General features: G+C 44.5%; 1 protein-coding gene across 1 annotated transcript; it reads left to right on the top strand.

The window, feature by feature from the left end:
* Positions 1 to 249: 249 nt before the first annotated feature.
* OLFML1 (olfactomedin like 1) lies at positions 250 to 10,844 on the top strand. The gene is made up of 3 exons (XM_044426139.1): positions 250 to 664; positions 4,465 to 4,756; positions 6,884 to 10,844. The coding sequence occupies exons 1-3, from the start codon at positions 539 to 541 to the stop codon at positions 7,654 to 7,656; spliced, it is 1,191 nt and encodes a 396-aa protein (XP_044282074.1). The 5' UTR covers positions 250 to 538; the 3' UTR covers positions 7,657 to 10,844.
* Positions 10,845 to 11,477: the final 633 nt, after the last annotated feature.

Below are 11,477 nucleotides of genomic sequence, written 5' to 3'. Positions count from 1 at the left end.
ATCCACTTTCCAAATGGTAAAGTGCCACATAGGAGGGAAAGGGAAAAGGAAAGGGAAGACTGTTCAGAAAGTTTACAACCTGCAATATGTAACAAGGCAACATAATCTGAAATCTGGACCCTATCAATGTTTCTCATTGATGGGGGTTATGATAGGAAGGAAGGAAGGAAGGAAGGAAGGAAGGAAGGAAGGAAGGAAGGAAGGTTGGTTCCTTGCTTTTGCTTAGCATGGCTAGCCTGCATGCTTTGTGCAGCTGAGCTCCGACATCTGGACCCAATCAAAAGATCATGAGCTGGAAAGCGCTCCATTGGCTCCCAGAAACAAACTTATCTAGCTGAGAGGTTTGCACAACTTTATTCGCTAATGAGAGGCTGGACGAACGTCAACAGCCATTTTAAGGCATTCAGAGTTTGTGTTGCTCAAACACACAGAAAAGTGTTAGGCAGAAATTACGTTGCAGTCTTAGGTGTCAGTCAGTCCTGGGGTGTTCCTTCCCCGCCACCGCTGCCACAATTATTGTCGAAAGTTTAATGCAACCATGGCAGCCATAAAGCTCAGATTCTTATTGGTTTCATTCTTTACTAGCATCGTGGGAGAAGCACAGTATGTAATGCAAGATGCTGGATTAATTCATTACATCGACCGCCGAATTCTGTCAATAGAGGTATGTACTATTTATATGTTTCAGCGGTAGCTATTGCAGCTATATTTGAAATTTGATTTTGTTTTCCTTGTAAAGAATATGCCATCAATATCCATAAAACACTTGCTTTGCTTTAAAATAATCAAGGAGTTACAAGTATAGCTTTGATTATGCACAGTTAAACTTAAGATATAGAGAAAAGCCAAAAATTAACACTGTTTAGGAAACATCAGGGCAGCTGCTGTTCATCCTGATTTCATTACCAAGTGAAATGTACCAAACTACAAAGGGGGCAATCTAGAAAAAGTGAAGCCTTTTTCAGTTCAATTGATTTTGAAGGGAGAGAGCACATTAATTAGTGTTTTATGTTGGCTAGATTATGTCCTGTGTTTTTAACTAATGCTGATTGTAAATGAGACAACAATACAGATTGGGAATTTTTTAAAACATGGACTGCTCAACCATTTTTTCCCCAGGTTTAGGAGCACATCCATTTGTCAATCTGTACCCAGTTTGAATTAAGGAAGTACTTCAATTCAGGTGCTCCAGCATCTCTGATTCTGAATTCATTAAATGTTTTGGTTACTCTAGGGGATTGCCACTTGTCTATGTTTTGAAAATCCCAAGGAAGTACTTTTAAAACTCTTGAATCCTGAATACCTGCACTATAAATCCCATCATCAGTCTTCCTCTACTTGGTGCTCTCTGTATGTTTTGGGCTACAATGTCCAGCAGCAGTCCTGGCCATTGATACTCAAAACACATGCAGAAAGCTGATTCAAATTCTGTCGATGTAGTAAAAAGAAAACATTTATTTTAATTATAATTTCTTGAAAAATGTGTGCAGTTTACTAAAATTGCAGCTTGCTGTAACTTACTGTGTGCTTACTAATTACCAGTGGAAGTGTGTCTGTGTCCCACTGTATTTAATAAACCTTACTCCCTGTTACGTTTATGATCCTGGGCACACATTCCTGGGAGTGAGCTCCACAGAATGCAGCGGGACTTATTGCTGAATAAATATGCATGGTTGCACCACATATCTTTTTGGCTTCCACAAGACTCTTATCTGCACAAACTCTGAGTACACCTCTCAGCGTTCAAGCATCTGCTAAGACTTGGGTCTCTATTGCCATTGTCTGAGCAGAAAGCAGCTAGCACTTGCTAGGCACTGCACACAGGAGAAACACACAGGGTTTTTCCTGGCAGGGCTCCGGAAACTTTCTCAGCTGCCTGAAATGGAACTGTAGCATTGCTTCTCTACATGCCAGGAAAAACAACACATGATACATTTTGGGGTTCTGACAGCAATCCGGCAGCACAGGAAGGCCGCCGCAAAAATATTCAGCATCCCGACCACCTTGGCTTCACAGGCCTATCATCCACACTGGATGGGCAAGTCAGAGGGGGGAAGTCATGGAATTCCAGTGTGGAAGGGTTAGAGCACCATCCAGAGGTGGTGAAGGGGCAGGCAGGGCGAAGCCAAGATGATAGGTTATTATTTGAACTGTCTCTTGATAAACTGAATAATTGCTATAATCAATCACTGTGTGGCCATTTGTCATAGCTCATTAGCACTTATCTCCTCTGAGAGTTGTACCGCAAAATGGGAAGCATCACTTTCCAAATGGGCCATGGAGACTGACAGCTATGGAGAGGCTCCTGAGGGCTTCCTGTATTTCCTGACTTTGGAAAGCAGGCATTGTAATGCTCACTTCAAGTAGGAGATGAGTGCTGCAGCCCATGAATCATTCTTGGGCTTAATCCAATCCAGAGGAGAATTACCCCTGCACTTCCTCTCATTCCGTCCACCCCGAAACGTCTCCTCTCCCAGCCATGTCCCACCAAACCCTCCCCCTTTTCCATACCCCCCACCTGCTCCTACTGCTCCAGCACCAGCAAATGGAGGGGAGAAAGGAAGATCTTGCCCTGCTCCCATCCCCAGTGCTTGGCAAGCTGCTGTGTAGTGTATCCACATCAGCAGGTCATGTTGGAGAAGCAGGTCAAAATTTCCCTCCTCTTGTTGTGGTGGGGGAAGACATAATTGGACTCTGAGAAAATGAGAAAGGGTTGGAAGCTCACACAGGTGGGATGGAGAGGATGACAGAGCATGCATTTCTGGGGATGGGGAATAGGCTGATCCAATCTGATCCAATTCAGTTCTACTCTTGGGGAGTACCTCCACCCTAAGATAGCTGCCACAGGAAGTTACGTGTGCAAAGGCATTTCCTGTTAATCTATAGGACAGGGTGGGAAGCATAACTGTCAACAGCCTTGGCCAGCATAGTAGATGCAGGGGGATGACAGAGGAGTTGGACAGCAAATATCTGACGGGCCACAAATTGCTCAGTAGGACGTGTATGAGAGGCTGTGCAGGTCGATTTCCTAGGGCCTCTTCCTCTATGAATTCCCAGAATCTTATGTCATTCCTGGTATTACCCATCTTGATTCAAATACAGATATTCACATAGTTGCAACCTGAGTGCTCACATTTCCAAGACAGAATGGCTTACTTTCTCCCTACCCTTCCCCTTTCTAGCTAAAATGAGGGAAGGGAGAGCAAGCTGTCCATGGAGAAGCTGCAACACACAACACAAGTAATAATATTCAGCAAATTATTTTCTTTGGCTTCCTCCCCTCCAGCTGCACAACATCTGGAGCAGCAGGGGCCTCACTGTTGTCTCCTGCCAGGACTGTCACTATTTGTGCTGCCTTCTAGCATGGAATTATTAGGCCCTGGTGAAATGCTTCTGTCAGCTGCTGTCCAGCTTTCTTACAGTACAAAACGAAGCAGCCGGATGCTCTCCGAAAAACATGAGACCAGAGGGTTCTCTCTCATGTTGTATTGTGTGTGTGTGTGTGTGTGTGTGTGTGTATGGTGGGGTCGGATGTTCATCAATATACACAGAAACATAGAGAGTCAGAAGGGGCCTCCCAGGCCATCTAGTCTGACCCCCAGCTCTACATACTGTAGGAGAGGAAAATATGCCAATGAGCCAAAGGGAACAAAAGTGGTGGTGACCTGTTCTCAGGACAGATCCCAGGCATGGTCAAACTTCAGTCAAGGGAGTCCAAGTGGACTAGGGGCATTATCCAAAACACCCAGAGGTAGGCTCTGCTTTCTTATTAGGTAGGATGAATCAGCTGCATCAGGAAAGAGATGCTCAGTAGCAAGGAGGGCAAGAGTTGCATGTGCTATTGAGCTTGTCCTGGTCCTCTAAGGTACCCTTAGCCTTTAGAGATGGAGGACTCGATCATCAGACTGCTGATGGGGCAAGGTCAGCCCTGCCTGAGGCAGAACGAGGGGGCTGAATGTGAGTGTCATGAAGGAAGCATTATTTAGGGCTGAATCCTATGCATTTTCAAGCAGAAAAAGCTACACACGCCAGCTGTGCTAAGCTGGCTGCATTCAGAATCATCTGCTCTCAACAAAAAGCACCCTAACCACAACTCATTAATGTAGGTCTGTGGACCAGGTGCTTTCCAGATGTTGTTGGAGTACCACCACCACTCCTGTCCATTGGCCAGGCTATCTGTGGCTTATCTGAGCTAGAATCCAAAGTCTCTATGTTACCTATTGGTAATTTTATTTTAATGGCCACCCAGAGAGCGTGATGCTAATGGGGGGGCCTTTGAACAACTTTAATAAATTAAATTAAAAAGTCCAACAACATCTGGAGAGCCCAAAGTTCCTTACCACCAGAGTGATGGGTATATGTGGTTGAATACAAAATGTCCAAAGATAGTTGTTTCATCTGAAATAGCCATCTCTTAAGCGGGTTCTCCTTTTATAAATGTATCTATTTGTGTTCTAATCAAAGGAGAGATTGAACAAATGCAATCAAGACATAATGGATTATGTAGAAGAGTTCCGGGAGCTTTCAAAAAAGATGATGTCACGCCTAGAAGGCGCCATCATTTCAAAGACAGAGCTCAAAAACGACTTGGACCATTTGCTAACAAGAGTGGAAAGGGCGCAAAGGGACATTGACTACTTTGAATCTACAAAAGAGTCGCCTGACACATGCGTGGAAGTAGGTAGCGATCTTCTGGAGCAGCAGCTAATTGAAGAAGAAGAGTCCAAAAAGAAAGTCCAACTCATGCTTAATGCAAGTAAGTACAGCTTACTCATATAGCATATTCTTTTTGGATACAATTCAGTACGGATGCCTATAAGACTTCAGACCTGGAGCATGGTGGGCATTCTGTGCAGGGTGGGAGGCGCACAGAGGCAAAGACTGTCATGGTCGTCCTGCACTGCAAAACACTTAAACAGCTGACTTAAGCCATCCGGTAAGAAGAGGCAAGTGAGGCTCTGCCAGGATGCTTCAGATTTTGGCAGCACCTGCCTCCTCCCTTCATCACTCCCAAAAACCTGTCTCTCAGGTCACTCTTGTAACCTGGGAGATGCAGCCAGTATGGTTCTTTCTGCACCAGCTGCAAGATGGGGGAGGCTCTCCAAAAGCAGAGAGCCAGCTACAAGGTCGGAACAATTTTCCAACCTCTTAGTTGGGTCTATGTCTTAGGACTGCACCATTCATGTTCTCCGATGCCTCTCAGTTCTTGATCTGCATTCTGACATGAAACAATCTGAACCATAACTACTCGACTAATGCACAGATCAGAACACTGAATGTGCATATTTGGATTTCACACGCCTCTGAATTTTGCGATGCAGTTCTCAGCTCAAAAATATATGAAAATGTGCATCGTGCAATAAAACAGGCAGAAATCCATATGTTATAAGAAAATACATTCAAAAAGGTGAATATTAAAAGCAACATTAATGCAGAAGCAGGATGAACAGAATTACAAATGAGCACATGCACAATTGTCACAGATCAGAAAAAGACTGAGCAGTCCATGCAAACTATGTCGTCATGTGCTTTGCCAACTCAGGACCTTCCTGTGTAAGGTATTTTATAAGCACAACAGTCCCTTTTTCTGGCAGGCTATCCCCCATATTTGTTGTAAATTTCCACTGCAAATGTGACAGAACAATGTGGAGTTATGGGAGAGGCGTCCTGGGCCACAAAAGTGTACTTACACATCACAGATCTTTCTTTTCAGGCTTTGTGGTGACTGCAAATATTGCTTCCTCCACTTTCTAATGAAGCATAACACACAGGAATTTTGATTCTGGTATGATTTGGGGTAACCCACTGCAGCATGACTTTTAGGACCATTCATCCTCTCCCTGCTATACACAGAGTATTTGCCACTGGCATCCAAGACTATAACCCAGACCCTGCAGAGGGAATGGAAATATTCCCACCAATTTTAACTAATCCAGACTGGCCTCCGAAAGAGGGCAGCAATAACACTGCAGAGATGGCTGGAGCCTTTTCCATAACATTTTCTGCTACAGCTTCCTGCCCTAAGGGTTTGTTTACTGTGTTTGGCTGCAAATGCTGTACCCTATTTAAAAAGATTCTTTAAACTCCAGATAGTGTCTCTTCTCAATCGATATTGCCTTTGGCAACCTAGTTATGTATGTGAGTAAACTGCAATAAAGCCTCTTTCAGAAAAAAGAGTTCTTAGAAAAATACTTGTGTCCTGGATTCCAGCATGAACCATAGGGCTTGTTTTTATCCTCATGAGATGAAGAGGAGTTCTCCATTGATACCCCCAATGTCAGAACTGAGAGTCATTCACATGTCTTCCTCCATAAATTGTAGCCTGCACCTCTATACCCACTTTCCTATCATGTGCTTGTGTGTGTAGAGAATTCAGCCTATTTTTAAAGCCAAGTTTCGGTCCAGAGTCCAGCCAGCTTAGTGCAGACCCGATTGTCCAGTGGGAAGTATCCTGGTCTGGCCTCCTTTTACCACTTCCCGAGTTCCTGTTTAGGCCCACTGGGTTAGTCAGGCCTTGCAGAAGAGGTTACTGGTTTCGTTTTAATTTATTTATTTTTAATCTTTGTGCAGGTGTGACAGGTGATGATAACTACACAGCCACCTTTGGGAAACAAATGTATGCTTTTTCCAGTTATCCTGGAATGGGTGGAAAACATATTTAGATACCAAGGGAACAAGTTTAGACAGGAAGTTTGTGCTTGTTTAGGCAGGGAAAGTGTACAATTCCCAGCATTCCTCAGCCAACAGATAGGCCTTTTTGTCTGTCAAAACTTGCATAGGATTGTGCCTTAAAGCAAAGGATGTGTTAAATGAGCTACTAAATATACTTATCCTTACTGGGAATTTTTTCATCCTTCCCTCCCCACTTCTTTTTCTTTTCAAGGTTGCAGCTACATGGTGGCAGGCATCAAATCCCTAAAAATAGTAAAGAGGTCTGGAGACACCCATGGCTCATGGTTGAAAGACCCAGGCAAGAATTACCAAAAGATCTATTTCCTAAGTGGGATAAAGAACAAAACTGTAATGGAGTTTGCAAACATCCGGACCTTTGCTGAAAGCGGTAAGAAACAATCGGTTCGGAGAGTAAACCTGCCATTTCCCTGGCAAGGCACAGGCCATGTGATATATAACGGCTTTCTGTTTTATCACAGATATGGCTCCTTAAATGAAATAATTAAGTTTGATATTCAGCAGAGAAATATCACTGACCGGATGCTGCTCTCAGGTGCGGGGCAGACACCAGCCTACGATCTTTATCCTGCCACCAAAATAGACCTAGCAGTGGATGAGCTGGGACTGTGGGCAATCCATGCAGAGCCAGATAGGAAGATGGTCATTACGAAACTCAGCCCTGAGACCCTGGCTGTGGAGCACACCTGGGACACATCCTGCAAAAACCAGAACGCGGAAGCAGCTTTCATGATGTGTGGCAGCCTGTATGTCATATACAACTCTCCAGGGGGAGGCACCTCTCGGATAGATTGTATCTATGATATCTTAGATACCATCAATACTTATGAAATCCCAGCACTTCGTTTCCCCAAACGCCAGGCGAGTCATTCCATGGTGCATTATTACTCTAGAGAAAAGCAACTCTTTGCCTGGGATAATGGATCCCAAGTCATTTACAAGCTCACAACGCAGCAAAAAAGATAAAACAACAAACCACGAGAATTCTTCCCTTATCATGTACATATCTAACTATTATGGTGAACTTTCAGATTCTAGACAGAGGTACAGAAAATGGTTTTTACCCTCTTTTCCCACCTTTAAAACTTAATTTACAGTCTTATTATGGGCTTTGGACAAGATGTTTTACCCCTGTGACTTGTTACTGCTGAGGCCCAGGCCCTCCTTGCTAGCGGAGCTGGTCCCAGGATGCAGACACCTGAACAACGCAGCAACAACGCAGCTTCCGGTGACTGGCTGGAGGGACAGGCCCCAATTAGCCGGCCTTTTTTCCTTCTTGTGCTGCTAGAAGAAGTGGGAGTGTGCAGCAGAAAGGAGAGGGAGAAATGCCAGGTGGTCAGGAGGAGAATGTGTACCTGCTGGGCCCTAGGAGTGAGGCGAAAGAGAAAGGCCTGCACTCCACTTCAGCCACCCCCAAATGCCCGTGGCTTTCCTTTGGGCTCCATTGCCTCCCAGCTCTCTCTTGCTTCCTTTCCTGCTTCTTTCCCCCATCCTGAGTTGCTCCCCGCTCCCTTCCTAAGCTATGCTCTGTCACCCGTTCCCTTCTCTAGTGATCTTTTCTCTCCCAACTTGCCTTTCCCCCACTCCTGTTAGCTTTCCATCCTTCCTTTCATCCTGGCCCTCAGACAGTCCCTCATCTTCCATTCCTTGGGAAAGGGTTATAGCTTGCAGGGGGTGCACATCCTTGGCTTGCAAAAGGGCCCAGGTACAGGGAGGGCTTGAAAAGACTCCCGTCTGGAACCCAAGACAATCCTGGCCAGTCTAGCATGGCCCGATTGTGAGGCAGAGGGGGGCAGTCTCTGCAACATCAGAGCTGGGCGATAGCGAAGGGCAGCATGGTGTTGGAGGACAGGGATGGCGATGCTAGATGGGCTGCTCTGAGCCCTCTAAGCTAGCCTACTGCTTTCATCACCGGTGTTGAAGCACGACTGAACTGTCAGTCTGGTCAGCTTTGGTCTACACAGGGTTGGCCCAAGCCATTTTGCTGCCGGAGCTGAAGCCCCTTGCACTCCACGTACAGAAACCAACCAGAGTGAGAACTGATTCTTACTTCAGTGCTTCTAGTGGAACAGGATCCTCCACTACACCCGAGGGCATCAGGCTAGCTTGTGGGTGCAGGGAAGACCCAAGCAGCACCCATCTCTCGGTCCTCCTAACACCTCTCCACCCGCAGCATCCATTCCCTGAGGTAGCTGCTTCATTCGGCCTAATGGTAGGGCTGGCCCTGTGCTTACAGGGTGGAAGCAAGTGCCGGCTCGTCCTTTGCCTCAGGGAGCAAAACTAGAGCTACGGGCAAAAGGTCTCCACCCTATTTGTGGCCAAAGAAAGTCCTTCAAATGCTTTCTCACAGCAGGTGTCAAAGCACCTTTTTTGTAAGAGTTTTTGAGGGCTGTTGTGCTGCCAGTGTAAGTGACAACAGCCCTTCCCCTACAGCGCAGACGTGAGGGGGCAGTGCTGTGTCCGGCTCCAGCATAAGTATGAAGCTGAGCCAAAATCTTCCTTTATTCTACCTCATTCTCAGGCTTATCATTTATATCCTGGTGATTTTTTCTCATGTAAACACTGCCAGAGGTTTGTGTGTGTGCTTTCTTTCTTCTGCACATCTTTCTATTGATCTGCCCCTCTTAGGCTATCTGTGCTTCTTGATGAAAAAAGACCCTCAGGGAGAAATTACCACATGATTTCTTTCCATGGGCTTTAACTGAGGAGTAGGAAGGCGGGAAGCAGCCAGAGAGATGATTGGTATGATGAAAAAAAGACACTTGTGCACACTCCTTGGCCAACTCCCATGAGGTATGCACAAGAAACTCAAGCCCAACCTGTGAGAATTTCTCCAAAATTTTCTTCACCATTGAATTTCTTTTTGAAAGTAATTTCTATAAACTGAGTAAAAAATGTTTAAAAATGTGGGATAAATTTTCGGCATAGCACTAAGCATAAAGTTTTGGGCCGGCCCTGATGTTGAGCTAGATGAACCAAAGATTTGACTTGGTAGGACGCTTATGTTCTTTGGGCTTTTTCCTCATTTTTTTCCATTTTGTGTCCTTTCTTTTTCACCTGCACTCTTTCCTCCTGCCACAAAAGTTGCATCATTTTACCCAGCTCATACCTGAAGCTGATGGGGGAGGTGGCAGCTTCATTTACATTTCCTCTAAGGCAGAAGTCAAGTTTGGAATGGGGAAGTGATGGCTCTCAGCTCTTTCTCCTTGCCTCCTATTTCTCCCAAACACTTGCAGCAGAAATTCTGGATACATATTTCCCTACAAAGAATATTAATTCTATACTAATTAATATGAACAGCTCCCACAGCAGTCTTTAAAGACATTTTTAAAAATAATTCTATCATTGTAAATTTTGTCATAGTCATAACTATGACCAGCAGTTATTTGGTGCTCACCCTAACCCTAACCTTAACCCTAACCCTAACACCAAACCATGTTGGGGCAGCTCTGCAAATAATGGTCAGTAAGAGAGAAGAATGAGGAGATGTCCAACACCGGGGAATGGATCCAGTTTTAGTCATACTTAGAGACTGATATTTGAAGGCTTTGGCAATAAATAAATAAGGGAGTCAGAGGTTCAGGAATAAATACCTTATTTCCACCCACTTTTTCCAAAGCAGTTTGAAAAAAATGTGGGAGTGGGACAGTTTTTCCCGATTTTTTCTGAATTCCCTTTCCTCGGGCTGTCATACCTTAACCAAGAGTAGATGCACTGAAGTCAGTGTGGGTTGTGTTAGCCCTGGTTAATATAACTCCCATTGGTTACGGTGAGTGTACTCAGAACAGAACTAAATCTGGCTCTAACCCCAGGTATTTCAGATCAGATTTATCATGATGTAGCCAATGGACGCTGCTGAATGCCAGTGCGACCCTTCGGATAGTCTCCTGCTGCATGTGTGGTGGAGGAGAACCCCTCACAGAACCTGGTTTAGATGTTTCTGCTTACCCTCTCACTGGACTGGAAACTATATAAATCTCACTGCTTTTGTAGTGTCTTTTTATTCTGACAAATTTTAATGGCATGCAGAGAATAATTCTATGGTCCACAATAGGTTGCATGAAATAATGGATATACTGCCATCACCAATTGAGTACTTGTTTTCATTGTACAGGATATATTTTAAAAGTTAAATAAAGAACTATACATTGGCACACTGGGCTTTTATAGAATGAAGTCTGTCTGAATTTCAATGATAATAAGTAGAGGTTGCTAGAAGGAAGAAGAGGGAAGGGTGGTTTGCTGGTGGGGCAGGCAGGGGAGGGGAGGGGAGGCTCCTTATGGTAACAAAGGACTGTTGTTCCTTTCTAAAAATAACTTCAGCTAAACAGCCAGGCATCAGGAAATGATTTTCAAAAGACATTTCAGAAGACAATCAAAGTATAAAAGAGATAAAGCCACATCGCTGCTGCTAGTTTGGCTGCTTAAATTAAGGTGAAGATGCCAGAATGTTTTTTTGTTTGTTTAAAACTTTTCTAGACTGTCCCATTACCGAAGTCTTGGGACGGTTTATCAATGCTGAATGTAAAAAAAAACCCAGTGTCCTAAAATTCAACTGACAATAAAACCCCAATTAAGACAGTCAGGTCTTAAAACATTAGGAAAATAAAAAGGTTTTGGCCTGGCGCCGAAAAGAATAAAGTGACGGCGCCAGGCGAAAGGAGCATATAATGTGCTCCTTTCTAACATGCCACACCACTGTGCTTCTGCTGCCCATGCTTTTCTTCACTGCCTGGGCAAAAGGATGCCAAAAATCTGGGCATCACAAAACCTATAATTATATCCAG

This window comes from Varanus komodoensis, unplaced genomic scaffold (genome assembly GCF_004798865.1).
Source record: "Varanus komodoensis strain SLA01 unplaced genomic scaffold, ASM479886v1 scaffold16, whole genome shotgun sequence".
Lineage (NCBI taxonomy): Eukaryota > Metazoa > Chordata > Lepidosauria > Squamata > Varanidae > Varanus > Varanus komodoensis.
The sequence above is the reverse complement of the archived record's forward strand: the minus strand, read 5'-3'. Positions and strand labels throughout refer to the sequence as shown.